The sequence below is a fragment of the Dipodomys spectabilis genome, unplaced genomic scaffold (assembly GCF_019054845.1).
Source record: "Dipodomys spectabilis isolate Male_0828 unplaced genomic scaffold, ASM1905484v1 ptg000002l, whole genome shotgun sequence".
Classification (NCBI taxonomy): Eukaryota; Metazoa; Chordata; class Mammalia; order Rodentia; family Heteromyidae; genus Dipodomys; species Dipodomys spectabilis.
In genome coordinates this window covers 18,203,811-18,227,000 of record NW_024870679.1, presented here as the reverse complement: position 1 = coordinate 18,227,000, position 23,190 = coordinate 18,203,811, and the positions used below count along the sequence as shown (strand labels likewise).

General features: G+C 42.0%; 1 protein-coding gene across 1 annotated transcript in view; it reads left to right on the top strand.

Annotated features, from left to right (window-relative positions):
* Lrrc8c (leucine rich repeat containing 8 VRAC subunit C) overlaps positions 1 to 16,125 on the top strand; it is a 71,205-nt gene extending 55,080 nt beyond the window's left edge. Inside the window, exon 4 of the mRNA XM_042678008.1 lies at positions 13,653 to 16,125. Coding sequence (XP_042533942.1) covers positions 13,653 to 15,926 — 2,274 coding nt within the window. The 3' untranslated portion in view covers positions 15,927 to 16,125. The remainder of the gene's footprint in view (positions 1 to 13,652) is intronic.
* The last annotated feature ends 7,065 nt before the right edge of the window (positions 16,126 to 23,190 follow it).

Here is a 23,190-nt window from a genome sequence, read left to right as displayed (position 1 = left end):
CTGTGTAAGCCAGGAGAACCTTAGTGGTATGCATATCCTATTCCTGTACAGGCATACCCTCTGTGGGATCAGTAGTATAAACACCCAGCTTTGTGCTATAAACATCACTAGTCCCAAACCCAACACATTAAATAAGAGAGACCAAATCCTAAACAGCCAGCATGTGGCTTCCTGGAAAAATCAGATTGCTTCAGATCTCTGCTTGCTGACCAGGTTATCTTATTATGACCAAAGCCACAACAGCCCCAGGCAGACTGTGATAAATATAGTTAGCTGTTAAAAACCAGACACAGGAATTAGAGAAATGGAAGCCCCTGGGAACCTGCCTTGTGATTGTTACACAGGAAAGACATTTCCTGCTTTCTGAATTGGGGGTGGGAGCACAAGACAAGAGAATTATTTCAGTGACCATCTTAAAAAAACAATCTGGGTAGACTTCATTCAGACATCAAGAGCGAGTGCCAGCCAACACCCCAGCGAGTTTGGGATCCTGAGCTCGTGGTCAGGGTTAATCCCCATACTGATTTCTGTAACGGGCTGACATTCTCTTTTCCTTCTCTAATAAGGTATTCCTCAGTCCATCAGGCAAATGGTTGAAGGTAAAAAATGCTCATGGAGCCATTCACTAGAACACGCAGGTAGAAGAAATGGGAGTTCACAGGGATTTCAAAGGATTTTGTTTCGTGGACTTGTGTGTAGAATTTGTGTGTAGACTTCTTGCTTTTCCCCTCCTACAGTCCTGAGATTTCTAATCAACCTTTTTTTTTTTTTTTTTGACACATTTGAATTTTGAGGAGGTTCATGAATTCTTAATTTGATTCTTACTTAGCTTTAGGGTAACTTTTATAATATCAATGAGATTGGGAATGACCCCACCCCCCACCCCACCCCCAGGTATATTTAAAATGAAGACAGCATCTGTGATGTGTTTTATAAAGTTCTTGTGTCCCTGTTACACATCGTCATTCTCCTTGGGCTTTGGAGAATATCATCATTCTCCTTGGGCTTTGGAGAATATGCAACCAAAAAAACATTCATTTGGAAGGGGAAAATAATCACAAAGATAAGCCTCCTCCGTGTCTGTAGGGGTGGTAGAGAATGCTGTGGGGGGAAAAAACATTTATTTCAAAACCAGGTACACCTAGTAACAAAACATTCCTTAGTTAGGACCTCTTCCTTCTAATGCTTCTTTGAAACCGATAACCTTTTATCTTCCCTAGAACTTTGCTTCTTGCCATCTATCACCTTGACAACTTAATGTGGAGTAAATTCCTGGTTCCAAGAATAATATATGAGTCGCCTCTCACCTCCCTCTCTTGTGTTTCACACACGGCAGGAATCTAAATTCTATTCTAGGGTCATTTGAGACTTTAATCTTACCTTTATGGGTTGATAGGATCTTATGAATAATACATCTTTTTTCCCTTAAGCTGCATCAAAGCACTGAGTAACAGACCTTTGTCGATGGGAAGAAAATTGAGATTTATTATCTATTAGTCTCTGTTATTGTTTCTGTGTGCTCGTCATCTACTTAAATATCTCTATTAAATATATTTACTATGAAATACGGGGTCAGGGCTCATGATGTAAAGATCCCAACTCCCCAATCTTCTATTATGTCATTCTACCACACCTGCCCCCATTTTGTTCCTTTCCAAGCCCTCTCTTTCCCTTCCCCTAAGAACACATAGCACAGGGCTGGAGATGTGGCTTAGTGGTACTGCTCCAGTCTAGCAAGTATGAGGCCCTGAGTTCAAACCCCAGTGGGGTGTGTCCTCATTAGGCTAACATGAGGATCACATTTTAATTGTAGGCTAGGAAGTTTCTAGGTTCTGTCTGGAGCCTTTCATTTACTGTAACCAATGCTATTTCTTTACATATACTAGTTTTTCTTTGTAAAATCGTGGATTTTGTTATGTTTATAATTCCTGTCATTTTAGAATATCTTTCATACAGTTAAAAAATGAAAAAAAGGTTTCCAACTAGAAAGATATGAACCAACTAAAAGGTTTAAGAAAACATACCATACCAATGAAACTGGCAAGAGAAACTAAGCATCTAGAAAGTAAGCTAACCAAGAATAGATAAGGCCTTCATAGTTGTCTCATAAATGACATATATCACAATTTTGATAGGTGGAAAACACTTGTTTTGGATAGCACAGAATTGACATTACAAAGACACCCAGATTTCATAAATTATACCTTCATAGTACTGATACTTTTCTATACAGTTATAGGCACTAGGTTTTGACAACAGAAAACTTTGTCCTCAAATGTGTTTGTTGTTGCAGTATAGAAATGAACATAGGTCTTCCTAAAACTGCATAATTGCTCTAATGGGTAACTATAAAAATATGCTGAGTTAAAAAAAGTCTAATCAAGTCTACCTGAGAAATTCAAGGTCCTTGATGGTCTATATTAAATGATTGTAAGAAATAAATTATATCCTAGGGGGGAAGCAGTATGTGGGATAACAAAGGATGAGATTTGTGGGACAAGGCAAAAATTCCATGAATTTTAACATGGAGGTTTCTAGCAAATAATGACATCTTAAATATATAATTAGTAGCACTCTGTTTCTAAGAATAAAGGCGTAAGCCAGGCATGGGTGGCTCACATGTATAATCCTAGCTTTTGGAGAGGTTGAGATCTGAGGAAAGTCCATGAGACGCTTACCTCCATTTATCCAGCAAAAAGTCAGATGTGGAGCTGTGGCTCAAGTGGTAGAGCATTAACCTTGAACACAAAAGCTTCCCAGCACCCAGGGGCTGGGAAGGTGGCTTAGTGGTAGAGTGCTTGCCTAGCATGCATAAAGCCCTGGATTCAATTCCTTAGTATCCATACACAGAAAAAGCCAGAAGTAGTGATGTGGCTCAAGTGGTAAAGTGCTAGCCTTGAGCACAGAGAGGCTCAGAGACAGAGCCCAGGCCCTGAGTTCAAGCCCCAGGACTGGCAAAAAAAAATTATCTAAATAAATAAAGGCATAATGGCTTTTAAACACAGTGACTCTTTTCATCCTGTAACAGCAAATTCAATAGATGATCTTTTCTAAGAAATGGAGTGGGCATCGGTGGCTCACGCCTATAATCCTAGCTACTCAGGAGGCTGAGATCTGAGGATTGCGGTTCGAAGCCAGCCCAGGCAGGAAAGTCTGTGAGATTCTCATCTCCAATAAACCAATAGGAAAACAGAAGTGACACTGTGGCTCAAGTGCTCACCTTAAGCTGAAGAGTACAGGGGCAGCGTCCAGGCCCAGAGTTCAAGCCCCATAACTGACACACACACACACACACACCAGAAAAAGAAAGAAATGGGAAGAACTGTCAATATCAGGGCCAGCTGGTTTACAATTGAATCATCAGTTCCCTTCTCAAGGTATATCAGTACTTATAAGCTGGAGGAGGGCTGGGAAGGTGGTTCAGTGGTTACCTTGCATTGCATGAGGCCCTGGGTTCGATTCCTCAGCACGACATAAGCAAAAAAATCTGGAAGTGGTGCTGTGGCTCAAGTGGTAGAGCACTAACCTTGAGCTGAAGGGCTGAGGGACAGCGCCCAGGCCCAGAGTTCAGGCCACAGGACCAACAACAACAACAACAAAAGCTGGAGGAAATTCTTCGTACTGTTCTCAAAGTAGGGGCTGTGTGTACTTCACATAAGTTACCTCCTTATTTGTGATGCTAATGCTTAAGTCTGTAATATATGGATAGCCTAAGGCAACATGCTTCCTATGTTGTAGAGACAGATCCTTCTGGAACACTTTCGTGATTGCCTCAGGCCCTTACTTTTATATCTTCAGAAATTTTATTCTCCAACCCTAAATTGCTTGTCTAAAAAAACAGGCCATGAGCTAGCTATCTCATCAGTTTCTGCTGGATCAGTTCCAAGAAGAAAAACTAAATTTCTCTCCCAAACTCCAGAGAAGTGCCTGGTTTTTCTGAGCCCCAGTTTAGTAAAAAACAAAAAGAACAATTCAGGTATTTCCATTTCACAGATTTCTTGTGGGGGAAAAAAAATCTGATAAAATGTAGATTTATTAGTTTTAGTCTCTACAAACTTGAAAATATCTTCTTGTTGTGGGTAATCTCCAGTCATGTGTGATTGGTGGGGTCTCTGTTGATCAGAGATTGAGAGAGGTTTAAGATCTTAGGACCAAATGCTCAAATACGCTTTCCCAGAAGCCACTGCAGGAGATACGCAACCACCGAGGACAAAATCAGGCAGCACAACATCGAATGCTAAGGCTCTCGCCCCAAATGCCATGAGTCACTAATATTCTCCTGGGGCCCTGAACCACACTATAGGTAAATCAGAAGGACTTCTTTGTCCTGGAAATCCCAGAAGGAGATGGAGGCTGAAAGAATCCTTCTTAACCTCTTTTTCTACACAGTAATTTCTGCCATGATCAGTGAAAAAGAAAAATTGGTAAGATGAGATCTGATAGAAAAGGAAAAGATGAGGGAAAGAGGGAAAAGAGTGAAAAGCAAAGGGGGAAGGAGGATCCCCATCTCTTGATTCTCCTTGAAGCCCACCCGAGCTTTCCTCTTCAGACCCTCCCAGCTCCACACCCATTCCCACACGTCAGCCCGGGACTAGATGTAGCGTAAGGTCACTTTTCTTGCAACTGCGAGCCCCTGGATTGGATCTGTAGCCTTCTGCTTACCACCTCCCAAAGGGACTCCAACGGACTCCAACAAAGGCATGCGTACAGCTTCCAAACAAACTGATCCCGTGGGAAATCCTGCCACTTGTGACAAGGTTGAGTCCTTGTCCTTAACAGCTGCCTTCTCTATTGACCCTGGTGGTCACAAACAAGTGCCTCATAGTTGCCATAGCGTCTCCCTTAAGTCAAGTCTCCTGTGACGTAATGAAAGTGCAGTGTTCTCTCTTCTGAGCATTACCGACTCTCTTCCCATAGATTGGATCCCAGCCGGACAGCTGGCCCGGTGTCACACTCTGAGTGCCTTATAAGTATGGCTCTTTCCTTAGTAATTGTAAGTTACTTGTTAGAAAAATGCTTGTTAGAAAACTACTTCTAGAATATTTTTTTCTCCCCGGCTTAGTTGGATGCTTCCAATATTTCTTTATGGTGTGAGCACGTGGTGAAGAGTGCAGGTGATTTGTTTCTCCAGCTCCTTTCATTCCTCACTCCTGCTGGCAGATGGGGCCTGTGGTCAGCTGAGTGCAGAACTGAGATTTCAGGCCCACCTTGCACATTGCATCTTTGATACAAGTTTTTTTTCAATATCATTTCTATAATCGTCAGTATAAGGAAATATTTTAAACTCTCCAAACAAGTAAAAGAAGTGATGCTTGTTATTCAGCAGAGAGTATGTGTTCCCTCCTAGTTTATTTTTCATACATCTGTTGAGTTATCTCACAGAGTTCTTTAATTTGAAAGGGCTGCTGCATCCCACTTAAATTTCCACAGATCCAATCATTTGCTAGTTCATGGACTTAGGGAAAATTGCTACGAAGTACAAGGAAAATAGATGGCTTCAAGACTCACTCACTCCTGAACCTTTAAAAAATTTCCCTCTTCACTCCTTATTTGTTGTGGAACAGACTTCTTCAAAAGAAGGGAGTGCACAGCTAACATACAAGAAATAAAAACATCCTTGCTGTCTGGTGAGTGCAAAGCTAATGAAGGGCTGGCAGGATGATGCATGATGGTTGGGTGTATTATCATCTTCACCCTCAGAAAAGTTGTGTCAGCATTCACTAGGATGGGAGAATTATACTTAGGGATCAAAGTATCAAACCACAGACCACACACGTGATGATGACAAGCTTCTGTTTCCCATAGGGAGAAGCAGTGTGTCTCAGACATGCCACGGTCTTTGTGGATCTTAAGGGAATCAGCACTCTGTACTGGCTTTAGGAATCCCTAGGCTGTCATTAGTTGGCAGTTGGGAAGATGTGTGAAATGAGAGGAAGGTATCACAGCCAGACACTCCCCAGATACTCACAGCATCCTTGCGGAGACAGCAGTGTTTGTTTGCCTGCTATTTATTGTATCCCACTTTGTACCAGGAAATGAAACCGAAACATGGTGCCTGCCCCTCACAAGCTCCGTGCTCCTCATTGATAGGCTTGCTTTGTGTAATAATGACTTAGCAAGTTATCTCAAACTGATGGCATTTAGTGCTCCTCAAGCACAGGAATGTCTGATGATAGATAACTCAAGAAGATTTGCCTGATGTCGGGTATCAAGAAAACTCATAGAAAATGTTATTTTTGTTATATTCTATCTTTGAGGGGGGAAAACCCCCATAGATTCAGGGATCCAGATTTTTATGGATTCATCCTTCCCAACTAGTCAATGATTTTCCTCAAGGAAATAGAACGCACTCTCTGTCTGAAGGAATTTCAGGATCTGTTTAGTTTTTTTTCCTTTTTCCTTGTAATTAATAATACTAAAACTTAAAAAAAATAAATTTTTGGGTTTATTTATTTTATTTTACTTTATTGTGGGGCTAGGGATCAAACTCGGATGTCACACATAGTAGAGAGGACTAATATCCTAGCCCTTGGTGTTTGTGAACAAACATCTTAAAATCTGGCAATTTGCTCTAGACTATTCTTCTTCTCTCTTCCTTCTCTAGGTCTAAACTTCCTCTATGCACATTGTGTCATTTCCTGGTTAGCAAGTAAGCTTTAAATATCATAGTTAAGAGGTCTAGACAACAGAATGTTATCCAGTGCTATTGAGGAAAAAAAATGAGCTGTCAAATGATAAAAAGACATAGAGTCACTTGAATGCATCTTCCTAGGAAAGAGGACAATGTAAAAAGGCTACAGCTATAAGATGTGAGAAGGGCAAACTGTTGAGACAGAAGGCCGGTGATTGTGTAGAGGGCAGGGGAGGAGAGGGTGAATAGGAAGAGAACACAGATCATGTTTAGGACAATAGAACTTGTCTCTAGGAAAGCATAATGATGAATATGTCATACTTGTGTGTGTACATGTGTGTGTATGTATGTGTGTGTGTGCATGTGTGCAGTGGTATTGGGGCTTGAACTCAGGGCTTGGGTGCTGTCCCTTAGCTATTTTTCCTCAAGGCTGCTACTCTACCACTTGAGTCACAGCTCCACTTCCACCTTTTTGCTGGTTCATTCGAGTTGAGTTTCACAGACCATTGTGCCCAGGCTGGCTTTGAACCGCGATCCTCAGATCTTAGCCTCCTGAGTTCTAGGATGTGAGTCACCAGTCCCAGCCTGTCATTGGTTATCTGTCCAGACCCATAGAGTCCACAACCAGAGTGAACTCCCATATGACCTATGCACTTTGGAGATAATGGTGTGTCAGTGCAGGTTCATTGCACTCTGTGAGAGATGTTGGTAATGGCCAGCCTACTAGAAGGTAAGAAGAGGGAGATTGGTATGAGGAGGTGCATAACAGGTTGCTGTACCTTCCAGATTTTGCTGTGAGCCTAAAAGTGCTCCCAATTAAAAAAACAAACAACCAGTCTTTAAAAAACAGAAGGGGAGGAGATGGCGTGTGTGCAGCAGGCAGGAAATGCCGCTGCGCACTTGCAGCTTTGCTTTTCCATTTCCCCTGGAGACGAGAGTTGTGTTTGTCCTGGTGATGGTGCTGCAGCGTTGTGCTTCTCACGCATGGCTATTTTTGTGCTCCAGTGGTGATTGCCTTCAAATATACAGCGTTAGACTCGGAGCATCAGACATGTGCTAACTCCAAAAGCATTTGGATGCATGCTCCTTTACAGGCTTCTTCCCTCCCCTGCCTTTTCAACTGCCTTTCCTTTCTCCTCAGGGTATTTGTGCTGCTTAAAGTATTGTCCATAGCCAGGCATGAGCATGGGGGCTCACACCAGCTTCATTTGGTGACTTCATTTGGTTCTTGAAGTTTCACACTTATATGCGATCCTGGGGAATGAGAAGGTCAGAACCTTGTGGGTTCCAAAGACAGAAGCATTTATGAAAGAGAGGAGGAAAAAAAGGACTGGAAAGATGGACTGTCATTTCTCCTGGGACAGAAATAGAAGGAAAATAACATGTGTGTCACTAAGTTCTCAGTGAACAAACATACTTAATAAGCAATTTATTCCAGCAACAAACTTCCAGAGGGCAAAAAAAAGCAATTGTTCTCAAAAGGCACAAGTGAGTGGGAAGATTAACTCTGAGAAAACCAATTTTTTTCAAGGTTAACTACAAACTATGATGATGATGATGATGATGATGATGATGATGTTCCAGTCCTGGGGCTTGAGCACTATCCCAGTGCTTTTTTGCTCAAGGCTAGTGCTCTTCCACTTGAGATACAGCTCCACTTTTGGCTTTTTTGGGGGAGGGCGGCAGTTAATTGAAGATAAGAATCTCACAGACTTTCTTACCTGGTCTGGCTTCAACCCTTGATATTCAGATCTCAACTTCCTAAGTAGCTAGGATTACAGTGTGAACCATGGATGCCCAGCTTCTTGTTTGGCTTTGTCTATGCTGTATCTAATATGCATATAGGGGTTGGGTTTCAGAATATAAAGTAATTGGATTGCCTGTTTGGTTTACCTGTGGTGTTTAGCATATAGTAAATTCTCAGTTTTTGCTGATTGAGGACACACTCAGTATTTCTAAACAAATCCTGAAGAGTAGAACTTTGGGATGCATTTATTCCAATATTATTATGTCATCAAGAATATCTGTTAGAAGCTGGGTACCTCTAATCCTAGCTACCAATTAATCACAGAAAACCAAAAGTGGAGCTCTGGCTCAATGAGGTAAAGCCTTGAGTGAAAAAGCTCAGGGACAACTTCCAAGCCCTGAGTTCAAGTCCCATGATTGACAAAAAATAAAAAAAGAAAGAAAGAAAGAATATCTGTCAGGGGGGGGGCACATCTGTAGCTTTAGCTTCAGAGCAGAACCATTTGGCACGAGCTGTACTTGGATCTGGGGGGTGGAGGAGGGTGAAGTGAGTCACATTTCATCCTGAAATTAGCTCACCTGCCTTTCTGTGGCTCCATTCTACCTGTTTACCAAGGTAAAGCACTGTCATTAAATAGTAGTCCCTTGTCTAAAGAATACATCTGGATCACAAGTTAGCTTGCTGAGGGGGCTGCTTTATCCTAGGCACTGGCTTTTCCAACTTGGCGACATAATCTTTAGATTATAGCTCATAGAAAAAGAACCCTAGGCTTTATTGTTGAGGATGTAGGATAGTAAATATTCTATGTGATGTTGGTGAGAAGGGTGAAGATAAATTCGGCCTTTGGTGGGGTGAGTAATTTGGCCCTCCTGGTAAGCTTGTTTTTGTTTGACATTTCTCAAGCAGTGCTGTCTTCATAATGTTAATTTATCTTGATTCGTTTTGTTTTTGTATGAAAATAGACACAGACTTGCAAAAAAGTTAATTCAGTAAGTTTTATGTGTTGCAACTCTACTTTGTTCGTGTATAAAGCCATGATGGATAAAGTCATTAGAAGAGATACAGCCATACCAGTGGTTTACGCCTATAATCCTAGCTACATTGGAGGCTGAGCTCTGAGGATCCCAGTTCAAAGCCAGCTGAGTCTGGAAATAAACTACTTAGATAAGCTGAAAGTGGCATTGTGTCTCAAGTGATAGAGCTCTAGCCTTGAGCACAAAGAAGCTCAAGGACAACACCCAGGCCTCAAGTTCAAGCCCCAGGACTGGCAAAAAAGAAAAAGAAAAGAAAAGATGGCAAAAACACATGCAGGGACTCAAAAGCCAGACAAGTATTTCTGTGGAGCACAGGTGCACCGTTGAGTGGGGTTGACTGAATTATCAGGCTGCCAACTAAAAGGAAGTGGTAGCAGCCAGAAGCCCAGCTCATGCTAGTAAGGGCTCTATAGATGCAACAAGCAAGGTAAGAGACAGCAGCCTGGGCTGCAGCCAACTGGATGCTGGAGCTGGGACTTCAGAGAAAACCATCCTGAGGTGTCCCCACAGTCCCCCTGGCTGACTGGGATCCTGACACCCCGTGGAACTGAGAGACCTGCCTGGCTGTGGGAGCCAAAAGAGCACACACAAGAACGACTCCCACTCAGTGGGTGCCTGTCACCCCGTGCACGGGAAGAAAACCATGGTACAGAAAGGCTGTTGTCAAATGTAGCAATTGGAACACAGATTCACAAGCTGAAATCAAGCTTTGAAAATAAGTTGGCAATGAATTTAGCATGAGGACACTGTAGAGTGTGCAGAAAGATCAAGTTATAACCAAAGAGGCAGCTAGATATGACTCAAGAGAAGATAGGGAAGAAATAGAAATTGTAGAAATAGAGAATGCAATTCAGTGGTAAAGCAGGTCCCTGGCTTGCACCAGGGCCTGGGTTCTACTGCAGCACCAAAACCAAAAAGAAACAAAAGACAGGCATTTTAAAATATCAGCTGATAGAACTCATAAATGTACTGAATGGCCAAAAATAAGTCATGAATTAAGCAAGAGTTTGGAGTTTACCCACCTCCAAGCATAGAGACAAGGTGTGCAAAGCACAACACACACACTCAGGGATGATTGACTGGAAAGTTCTGTGTTATGTCTTGCATGAATGGTGAATGTGCACCCTTCATCTAAATAAGGCGCATCTTTGTGTTTGAAGACATACTTCCATTCTTGCAGCCACTCCTGGGAAACAGAAGCATCTCAATCCCCCGAGACATTCTTGGTGCCGATCTTGGCAGTGAATCCCCAGCCCCAACCTGTATTTTGTTCTGTGTCTTTCTCTGTTTTCTGTGCTCTTTTTCCAGATGTCCATGAGATGGCACTTTTTTAAAAATAGCAAACACTTTCTTGCACATCTTCAAGGCTGTGTAACCATATGACATTCAGGACAAGGTAGATCTCAGGTGCCAACATGTGAAAATCTCACAGACAGACTATGAAAGTGAACACTGGATGCACAGATGGCTCCACTGTGTATCTGTCCTCCGTGTGTGAGTTGCAGACACAATCTGGAACAGTAGATACTGGACCGATGGAGGAAGGGTGTGGAGCTCTACCCTCTGTGTTAAAAATAAATCTTTGAAAGGGATTTCTTTGCACAGCAAAAGAGTTCGCAGGTGAAAGACCCATCTGATCTGTTTTTAGAGGAAAGAAAACGAGCCCTTCGACAGCTCAAGAAGAGAAGCACAAACTTTAAATATCTGTCTGGCATCCACATGAAATTCCACAAGAAAGGTGTAAGTAAAATCTGGAGTCCTGGGCTGGAGGGTGTGGCTCCAGCCCATACAGGGCCTGCCTCAAAAACCCCAGGCTCTGAGTCTAATCTCAATCCTGCCTTGAAAAATAAAATACAAGGCTGGGAAGGTGGCTTAGTAGTAGAGTGCTTGCTTAGCATGTATAAAGCCCTGGGTTCCATTCCTCAGTACCACCTCAACAAGAAAGCCAGAAGTGGCATTGTAGCTCAAGTGGTAGAATGCTAGCCTTGAGCAAAAGAAGCTCAGGGACAGTGCCCAGGCCCTGAGTTCAAGCCCCAGGACTGGTGCATAAAATAAAATGAAATAAAATATAAAGATGCCAGTGTATAAATTAGAATATCACCTACTTGATCTGCCCTAAGTCAACAAATAAATAGTAGCTAAACCAGAATTTTGGTAGTCAAAACAAATTAATAACAGGTGTCCAAAATCTTTATAAAAACCACTGCTAAAAGACAGTTGGAGGTTTGGAAGCAAACATGCTGGAGAGAAAGGATCGACACCCTAAAGGGGCAGTTCTTTAATTGAAAGGGGAAATTCTTTAACTTACAGGAGAGGGAAGATATCCCTAATAAAGGTATTATCAGGCAATTTTTCTAGATGGAGATGGTCATAAAGTTTATGGTCAAGGACAAGCAATTGAGTCCTCATGGTATTTGCTGATTTAGAGGGTGCTACGTCTTGGACTTTGAAGAGCTTCTTGGTCCTTGGCATCCCTTGGACAACTACTGACAAAGAATAGAAACTCCACAGTGAGAGCCCGCACTGCAGATATGGTCCACCCAGCCTGGAGGCCTTGTTGTACCAGAGAAGCTGACACCTAAGCTTGTTGATTTTGCTCTGTCTTTGTTAACCTCAGCCCCTTGGAGTCTCACACACACAAAAGTAGGACTTTTGTTATAGGTGGGTCCTGCTTTCCCCTGCAACCCTTGTCTACTTCGTCAGGTGCAGTTAGATTATGTAGCACCTAGCAGGAGGGACTCCATTTGGATTCCATTTGGTTTGTTGGGATTTAGTGAAGCAACTCCTCCAAAAAAAAAAGGCTGAGACCCAAGTGACCACCACTAAGATGTATCATACAATGAAAGTGTAAAGCTGGACATTGGTGGCTGATGCCTGTACTCCTAGCTATACTTAGGAGGCTGAGATCTGAGGATCATGGTTTGAAGCCAGCCAGTCAGGAAAGGCTGTGAGACTCTCATGTTCAATTAACCATCAGAGAAAACCAGAAGTGGAGCTGTGGCTTGAAGTGGTAGAGCACTAGACTTGAGGATCAAAGCTCAGGGACAGCGCCCAGGCACTGAAGGAGAAGCATACTGTGCTATAGCAGTGGCTCAGTTGCTTGCCTCCACCATCAATGCTCAGGACTTTGCTATGTCAGTATCGCGTGATCTTGTATATCCACCTAATGGATCTCCAGCCATTGGATGCAAGTCATTGTTGTGTACTCTTGTTATTCTTTCTTTGAACTCTGTATGTGTTATATATTATTCCAATTATCCCTCTTACTTGGGATGCTCCACAGGATTATTTACCTGATTCATGGTCTATCCTGCCTCATCTTGTCTCATCCTACATCCTCTTCAAAATAAGCACATTCTGTCTTTCCTAAACTTCAGTCTTGGGAGCTGTCTGGACACTCTTCAAGCATAACCATTCTCTGCAACAAGTGATGGCATTGATAGAGGGAAAGAGGTTCATAATATTTCATATTTTTAAAAAGCATGCAATTTAATTATTTTACTACTGAACACTCCTATATTCTTTTGTTATTCTCTGAAGGAGTTGTTTTTCTAAACACTTAGGAAACCTGACATTATATTAAAACCATTCAGATAGGCCTATGCATCTTATCCAGTATATGAATAGACAGAGAGCAGTAGCTCAAGCCTATAATCCCAGCCACTCAGGAAGCTGAGATCTGAAGATTGTGGCTCAAAGCCAGCCTGAGCAGGAAAGCCTGTCAGACTCTTGTTTCCAATAAACGAGCAAAAAGCCAGAAGTGGATCTGTGGGCTCACTGTCTTTCACTCTCTTTTCTTTTCCATCCATGTGCTGTCCACATACTGTTCTATGTAAAGTAGGGAACTGTCCAATTCAAGACTGACTGATCTGGTAGAGGATGTGATTCCTACCTCTAAATGGATTCTCCCAGGCTCCAGTGAGAGAAGAAATGAGGGGGGGGAAATTTTAAAAACAGTGAATGTCTCCAGAAATTTTCCTTATCGTGACTTATTCTGTGTCCTGACAAGACCATGTTTTATGTCATAACTTTTAGACATCATGACTGAACAAAGTCAGATGCTCTATCTTTTCCAACATAGGAGCTAAGAAAAAAATCTTGGCGCTGGAATTGAACTTTATATTCTCCAGGCAGAGGAAATGGACATTTATTGGGTGTGATTGTGGCTTCATTGCCACTAATGACATTAGGAAAGCTCTTTGAGTAATGTAATTTGTAAAATATCATTTCTGTGTTTCAGGTCATGCAAGACAAGATAATCTGCCTCCCCAAAAGGGTGCAGCCTGCTCAGAACCACTCCTCTGTTTCCAATGTCTCCCAGTCCGTCACCAGTGCCACCCCTCTGCCCCCACCTAAGCCCTCCCCTGCCAACCCCGCCACTGTGGAGATGAAAGGACTGAAGACAGATTTGGACCTGCAGCAGTACAGTTTCATCAACCAGATGTGTTACGAGCGGGCCCTGCACTGGTATGCCAAGTACTTCCCATACCTCGTGCTCATCCACACGCTGGTCTTCATGTTGTGCAGCAACTTTTGGTTCAAATTCCCTGGCTCAAGCTCCAAAATCGAACACTTCATTTCCATCCTGGGGAAGTGTTTCGATTCTCCCTGGACCACCCGGGCCTTGTCCGAAGTGTCTGGAGAGGATTCCGAAGAAAAAGACAACAGGAAGAACAACCTGAACAGGTCCAACACCATCCAGTCCGGTCCCGAAGGCAGCCTCGTCAATTCCCAGTCTCTCAAGTCAATCCCTGAGAAGTTTGTGGTAGACAAGTCCACGGCAGGCGCCCTGGATAAGAAGGAAGGTGAGCAAGCCAAAGCCTTGTTTGAGAAAGTGAAGAAGTTCCGGCTGCACGTGGAAGAAGGTGATATTCTGTATGCCATGTACGTCCGCCAGACCATCCTTAAGGTTATCAAATTCCTCATCATCATCGCCTATAATAGCGCCCTCGTTTCCAAAGTCCAGTTTACAGTGGATTGTAACGTTGACATTCAAGACATGACTGGCTACAAAAACTTTTCTTGCAATCATACCATGGCACATCTGTTCTCCAAACTCTCTTTCTGCTACCTGTGCTTCGTGAGTATCTACGGCTTGACGTGCCTTTATACCCTGTACTGGCTCTTCTACCGTTCCCTGAGGGAATATTCTTTCGAGTATGTCCGGCAGGAGACCGGGATCGATGACATTCCCGACGTGAAAAATGACTTTGCTTTTATGCTTCACATGATAGACCAGTACGACCCCCTGTATTCCAAGCGGTTCGCGGTGTTCCTGTCCGAAGTCAGTGAAAACAAACTCAAGCAGCTGAACTTAAATAACGAGTGGACGCCTGACAAACTGAGGCAGAAGCTGCAGACCAATGCGCACAACCGACTGGAATTGCCCCTCATCATGCTCTCAGGTCTGCCCGACACTGTGTTCGAAATCACAGAGCTGCAGTCACTGAAGCTCGAGATCATTAAGAACGTCATGATCCCCGCCACCATGGCCCAGCTGGACAATCTCCAGGAGCTCTCCCTGCACCAGTGCTCGGTCAAGATCCACAGCGCAGCCCTCTCCTTCCTCAAGGACAACCTCAAGGTCTTGAGCGTCAAGTTCGATGACATGCGTGAACTGCCCCCGTGGATGTATGGGCTGCGCAATCTGGAGGAGCTCTACCTGGTTGGCTCGCTGAGTCACGACATTTCCAAAAACGTCACCCTCGAATCTCTGCGGGATCTCAAAAGCCTTAAAATCCTCTCCATCAAAAGCAACGTGGCCAAAATCCCTCAGGCGGTGGTGGATGTCTCCAGCCATCTCCAGAAGATGTCCATCCACAACGACGGCACCAAGCTCGTGATGCTCAACAACCTGAAGAAGATGACCAACCTCACCGAGCTGGAGCTGGTCCACTGCGACCTGGAGCGCATCCCGCATGCCGTCTTCAGCCTGCTCAGCCTCCAGGAACTGGACCTGAAAGAAAACAACCTGAAATCTATCGAAGAAATCGTGAGCTTCCAGCACTTGAGGAAACTGACCGTGCTCAAACTGTGGCATAACAGTATCGCCTATATCCCAGAGCATATAAAGAAACTCACCAGCCTGGAACGGCTGTCCTTCAGTCACAATAAAATCGAGGTGCTTCCTTCCCACCTCTTCCTGTGCAACAAAATCCGATACTTGGATTTATCCTACAATGACATCCGATTCATTCCCCCGGAGATCGGAGTGCTCCAAAGTTTACAGTATTTCTCCATCACTTGTAACAAAGTGGAAAGCCTTCCAGACGAACTGTACTTCTGCAAGAAACTGAAAACTCTGAAGATTGGGAAAAACAGCCTGTCGGTACTCTCACCAAAAATTGGAAATTTACTCTTTCTTTCCTACTTAGATGTCAAAGGCAATCATTTGGAAATTCTCCCCCCTGAACTAGGAGATTGCCGGGCTCTGAAGCGGGCTGGGCTGGTTGTAGAAGACACTCTGTTTGAAACCCTGCCTTCTGATATCCGGGAACAAATGAAAGCAGAATAACTTATTTTTCATCCAAGTTTGACTGATAACGTGCTTCTACCAAATACAGTATAAAGAATTAGGTAGTCTTAATGCCTTTCCTATTTTATTATTTTTCTTTTTTTTTTCTTTTTCACACCAAACAAAATGTACACAAAGATTGAGAGTAAGGAGTCTGTATTTTTTAAATAAAAATTCTATTGTATTTTTTCAATATTAATATTTTAAAGTTTTATTTGTCTTGGAACCTCATGTATAGGTTTGTTTTGTACTGATAGAAGAGACAGACGATTCTGTTTTGAGAGGTTTTTTTAATTTGTTTTTTTTTTATTTTCTCAGTTCATTTTCATGGAAAGGGAGGGAATTATAGATTACTTGCATCTTGGCAAATTTTAAATGGAAGAAGGTATTTTGCCAAGGCCATTTTTAGCTTGTTTACACACACCTGTACAGGGTCCTCCATTTGATTTCCATTGTCTGTACACGATTGTCGAATACCAGCCGCCTTCTTCATTGGCCAGGTCCTTCCTTCTACAGAAAACTCTTGTCTAGAGTGTAAATTCACCCAAGTCCATTGTTGCCCATTACTGAGTGTTTCATTTTCTCCCCAACTCCACTGTCCAACCCCACGTTGTAATCTTTCACACACTTGGCAGTTGTAATTGTTTTTCTCCAAGTACTTTGTAAGTGGATGAAGAGAATAGTGCTCAGTGCTTGACACGCTTGAACTGGCCAACATCCTGAAAATACTATTTAGAAACTATAAACAGAGAAGCCCACTCCCCTCTTCTTTAATCTCCATACTGCTATGTAGTACTGGTGGCCTTGGAGAAATTAGATTTGTTTTAATATTCTAGTAGATAATTAAATTTAAAATCATCGACTTAGAAGCCTGTTTTTTTTTTTATAGTAATTTAATCAGTTTTGATATCTTAATATGTGAATATATATCAGATGGGGGAAAAAAGATTTCACTACTAAAGTACTCTCTTAAAGACTGGGTGTGATTTTTAGGCCCTTTCCCTTCCTTGGCCCTGGTGGCAATGGTAATCTATTCAAATTCTGCCTGATGCACAAAATAATCCACTTATATACATATATCTATGAACCGATTTCTGCAAGCCTGACCTTGCTCTGAATGCTCCTGCTGGTAAGCACGGAATTCTATCTGCTTTCTGGCTTAAAATATGTATCTCCTCTACAGTGGTCCTGTAACTTTTTTTAAAGGTGTTACTAAATGGCTAAGTGAAGCACTTGGCAATAATTTTTGCCTGATGGTCAGCCAAGCTTTTATTTACCTTTATACTGTATTAAAGTGTGGGGACTTGAGCTAAAGTTTTCACCAATTGATCTTGGAACATTGGAACTTTTTGATACTGGTGGATTTGCCCAATGCTACTTTTTACATTGTCTCCCAAAAGGAAAAAGTGAGGACTGTTCACATGTCCATGTGGACCTCACTTAGATTTGAAATTACAAAACACAGCATGGAGCTTGGAGTTATAGCTTAGTGGTAGAGCCCTTGCCTAGCATGCTTAAAGCCCAGAGTTCAGTCCCCAGTACTACAAAGAGAGAGAAAGAGAAAATAGACCATAGGGGGAAGGATCAAGGAAAGAGGAATTGTGTAGAGCAAGTGCTTTAGCTTTTCTGACTTATTAAATTTCACAAGGGTTATTTTTGCTAAGCGGTTTTTATTTAGACCTGGAATCAATATAATAATATTTTGAATTAGTAACACAAGTACAGTTCTTAATCATAAAACATTCAATTCAAGAGTATTGAGCCAGGCACTGGTGGCTCAAGCCTACAAAATCCTACCTACTCAGGAGACAGACCTGAGGATCACGATTTGAAGCCAGCCTGGGCAGGAAAAGTCTGTGAGACTTTTATATCCAATTAACTAGCAAAAAGCTGGAAATGGAGGTGTGGTTTACACAACTGAGGGTAAAACACTAGGTGCACTTTCCTGGATTAAAATTTGTATTTTCTAGGTCACCCTTCAAAAATATGATTAATAATCATATTTATGTTGAAACATTTTTATCTTATATTCAGTGAGAATCCCATATGGCTTCATGGCTAAAATAAATCACTAATAATTCAATTTTATCACTTGATCAAACTTCCAAAATAATTTCATTTGTTTGCCTAATGCTTTTTGCAGCTTTCCCCCAACTTAAGTTGTAAATAGCAACCAATAAATCAGTACAGTTCTACAACTTTATGCTTTAAGAGGGGGGAAAAATCATATATCTTTCTATTAGATTTTATAAAACTTTAAAAGGTCTCAAGCTTAATTTTGAGCCTAAATTTTCTGACTGGTCCCCCTTTTTTTAAAATATTATAAGCTTTTGTTCACATTCTTAAGCAAAAAGCATTCAAATAATATTCAGCCTTCAAATGGAAACTCAGGTAAATGAAATACTGACTTCTCTACAGTTCTTTCACTGGTCAACTCAGTGTACAGGGGTATTTATTTAATCAAATTCAGTATTTTACAAGTGCTCTTGCCAAAAACAAAAAAAAAACAAAAAACAAAAACCAGAAACAACTAACTTCTTCTATAGAATTCATTGAGAAACTGCTGATAAACATTCAAGTACCGTATGCATTCTTTTTTTTTAAGTAGTTGCACAAAGGGATTTCAATTCAATGTGTCAGTTTATGAGTACAATACATCTTGGTCCCTGTCACCCCTTCCATTGTTCTCCCGTGTCTCTCCCATCCCCACCCATCCCTTCTAGTTACCTGGCTCCATTTTCACATACTACATGTATTCTTAACCCAGGTGGCTGCTTGAATAACAGCTATTTGGTGATGGTCTGGTCGAAAGGAAACATGAACCCCAACTAAGATAATGACATTTCAGAAAACTATTACACTTTTCTTACTATGTGGTGGGTTTGGTTGGATTTTGCTTTTAGCACAGAATTCCTAGTATGAAGATTCTGGATACAATGAAGTCTGTTACTTACAATTGTAGGTTTTTCTTATTCATCTCATTCCCAGTTAATTTAAGGAGTTGTAACAATTCTTATGGTGTCTTGTTCAACAGGCACAGCTTTTTTCCCCTAGGAAGGTTAGGGAAACAGGCCTGCTCTAAGCAATTATTTTGTTTCCTTTTCTCTCAATCCCTATTTTGGAAGGGTTTGGGACAAACTGGAAACTTCCTTACTCTGGACAAAGGAAATCTAAGTTCCGACAATGTGCTATTTTATAATATCTGGTATTAAAAAAGAGAAAACAGGTCTGAGAATGTTGCTTAGTGGTAAAGTGCTTGCTTAGCATGCATGAAGCCCTGGGTTCAATTCCTCAGTACCACATACATAGAAAAAGCCAGAAGTGGCACTGTGGCTCAAGTGGTAAAGCGCTAGCCTTGAGCACAAAGAGGCTCAGGGACGGTGCCTAGGCCCTGAGTTCAAGCCCCAGGACTGGTGAGAGAGAGGAGAGAGAGAGAGAAAGAGAGAGAGAGAGAGAATATAAAGATCTAAAGATCTTTATACCTCTTAATTTGTATCTCTGCAGTGGGGCTTTACTAATCTTTATTTCTCTACTATAAGGAATACCATTCTGTAGTTTATTTTACTCTCTAATCCAATTTTCATGGCAAATACCTGATCAATAGGAATGCTGTATTTACTTAATGGCGCACATACACGATTCATTATTATGAAACTTGTCAGCAGTACTTAGTAATGACGAGGTAAGACAAATGTGTGTATGATTTTCATTTGTCCTTAGACAGTACATTCAGAATTGAACTCACAGTCTCCAATGAAGCCTGAAAGTGACAATGCTCTTCAAACAGTTGGCCTTTGGGGGAAGACTCCAGCAATTCAGGATAGGGTTCTATACGAACCTCAAGTTAGCGAACCACAAAGGAGCAAAACAGCAGTTATTAGTGAGTGTGTCCAAAGGCAGAGCCTAAGTGATGTCTTTTCTTGTCTATTTGGAAACATGATAAGAAAATGTGAATAGTCTTGACCAGACCTGCCATGATATTTGCAGTTAGATTCCAGCAGCGTTCTTCATCAGCTTCGTGCCAGCTGTCCAAATCTTCGTTCACTCTCACTCCCCCTTCCCAAATCATTCACTGATAAAGATGGCGACCTTCTGTTCATTTAGGGGTCACAGAGGTGGCTCTCCACACCCGGTCCTAGAATATACTTTCAGCCAGCAGACCTTGACAGGATTATGTAACTTGGGACAATTTGATTTCTTGGTCACGTAAAGTAACAGTCACTTACATGTTTTCTGATTTTTTTTTTTCTGATCTAGGTTCTTGCTATGTATTCCAGGCTGGCTTTGAACTCTCCATCTCCTGCCTCAGCCTCCCGAGGGCTGGGATTATAAGGCATGAGTCTGGCCTGCATTGGGTCTAGTGGATTAAGTTTACTTCTTTCTTCATTCGTTCACCTTGCTCTGCTTCTTTAATGAACATTTTTATTGGGGTTGAAGCTCCAAGCTTTATATACTCATTGTGTCTGTGTGTCCAATGCCGGCAAAACCTCCATGGTGGCCAAGGAGAGGGCTGGAAATTGATTTGTTACAGTGCAACGTCATGATGTAATTGTCTTAATGTCATTTGGCTATGTAGTGCATAGGAACAGAACGTAACTTAAATAAAGTCACTTTTGTAACTTCACAAGGAGATTTGTCTCGTATTTTGAAGCCATGTTTATCTTTTGCATTTCTTAAGCTCTTACTAAGGCTCCTTCTCCATGAAACAGGCTGCATACATCCTTTCCTTGTGTGTTGAGCTAGTTGAGCTGTAATTGTGACTAATTATTTCCTTCCTTGAGCCACTCCACGGCATCAACCAAAGGTGCCCCCGGAGCTTCATTTGGGCAATTAGTGCCTTAATGTGTAATCTGCAGTGCCGTTTTTGGGCACTTGCCAGATCTGATTGTACAATGGACATCCAGCTCAGCTTTCAGTAAATACTTTTACAGTAATGACAGTGGTTACTTAAAGGACTCAGAACGATTTTACACAGCTAGGAGCTCTCCCTTCATTAAACATACTCAATTTAGGCTTATGGAAGGTCTCTACAAGAAAAATGTTATGTCTCCCACCAACCCTCCCCCCCTCCACTAATAAAAAGGCCAGGCACCAGTGGCTCATACCTATAAGCCTAACTACTGAGCAAGCTGAGATTGGATGACTGAGGTTTAAAGCCAGCCTGGGCAGGAAAGTCTATGAGAATCCTACCTCCAGTTAGCTACTAGAAAGCCAGAAGTGGAAGTGTGGCTCAAGTGGTAGAGCACCAGCCTTGAGCAAAACTCAGGGAAAGCACCCAGGCCCTGAGTTCAAGTCTCAGTACTAGCACAGAAACTTTTTTATGTGTCCCTTATACAGAAGAATATCACAACTATTACTATTCAAAAATGGTCACTATATTTTCTTTTACATCTATTTGTTTTACTGATAGCCCATTCTGGAGAAGGATGGTAAATGTGAGAGGAGGGACCATGTGAATATTTGTTTCAGAAACTTGAGAGAGATTGTGTGAGAGTTCTGGAGAACTGTTGGAGACAAGAGCTGAAAAACTACCTCATCATTTTAGTGCATACTGGAAAATTGTGCAAATAAGGAAAAGCTTCTCCCACTACTATCTACGCTCCACTGTTTTGTCTTTCCTGCTCTTTATTTACATGGGCTATTGAGATTAAACTCTGAAACTAAATCAATGGCTTCAGTTGTTTGCTATTGTGGGCTAGCAAGATAGAAGAGAAGCATGTTGTTTGAGACTAATAGTGAATACAAAAGGTGGCAGCCACCAAAGTGAATTTGTGTAAGGGTTTGGCATTACTTACCATTACCACTTGTATATGATGATTATCTCTTCTTCCAGATTTGGGGCCCAATGAACACAGAAACCAAGATTTGTTGATCTGCATTTCCACACAGTGTTTACCATTGTGACTTGAACCTGGTAGGATGGATAGATGAGAGAAAGATAGGATAGATAGATATTAGAAAATAGATGATAGATGGATAAATAGTATAGAGGGATAGACGAATAGATACATGGATGGATAAATGGGCACATGGATGGATAGATAGATAGATGATAGATAGATAGATAGATAGATAGATAGATATTGACGACTGCTGAGTCAATCAAGAGACCTAGCTGAACTTTCTGAATGTCTCGGAACATAAAGTCCATCAACCCTGCTCCCACCCACTCCTAAGTATGATTTTCTTGGTGCTATTATACTAAAGTAACCAATTGGGTGTGGTGCCTCATGGATCTAAATCAAGCCATCTGCATCTACTTTTTTTTTTTTTGGCTGGTCGTGGGGCTTGAACTCTGGGCCTGGGCACTGTCCCTGAGCTCTTCAGCTCAAGGTTAATGCTCTACTACTTGAGCCTCAGCACCACATAAACAGAAAAGGCTGGAAGTGGTGCTGTGGTTCAAGCAGTAGAGTGCTAGCCTTGAGCTTTGGTGCTGAGGAATCGAACCCAGGACCTCATGCATGCCAGGCAAGCACTCTACCAATGAGCCACCTTCCCAGCCCCATTTGCATCTACTTCTATGTCCAAATTTTCCCCTTTTGACAAGGATATGTGCTATTGGACTAGGATGACATCATCTTAACTGGAAGACCTGCAAAGACCCTATTTCCCATCATATCCATAGGTACTGGAGGTTAGGATTTTGATATCTTAGGGGGGCGTGCAGAATTGAACCCCATAACATTAGGCAAGATACTTCTCCTCACTGCAGAATCTATAAAATTCTAAGTTTATTAGAAACAGAAGGTTTAGAGTCCTTGAAGACTGTGTAGTCCAGAGGTTTTCAAGTAGTTTCCCAAGAAGCTCTGACTCTCTAATAAAGTATCTTTGGAGGACTTGGGGAGTGCATGGGGTTGCTAATTTTATATCTGTTCCAATTAGCATATTTAAATTAATATGCATGTCCATGTTACAAACCAGTCCAAAACAACATTGAAACTGTTAAGATGATCAGATGTGGTCAGCAATGTAGACAAGACTCAGTTCCCACTCCAGGATGTCAGGAGCCTGGAGCACTGGGAGTAGAATCACCTGGGACATCTTCATTCCTATCTCCAGCATCTCATCTGGTTTGGGGATAAAAACCTCAGCCAGACCAGATCTCTTTGTGCTGCCTGGGCTTCCCACCAACATGGCAGCTTTGGGCTAGGCGTCATCTTACAGAATAGAATAGCTCAGGGCTCCAAGGCAGTGTCCCAACAGACAGAAAGGATGCTCAATCACCTTTTATAGCCTGGCTTCAGAAGATACATGCATCACTTCT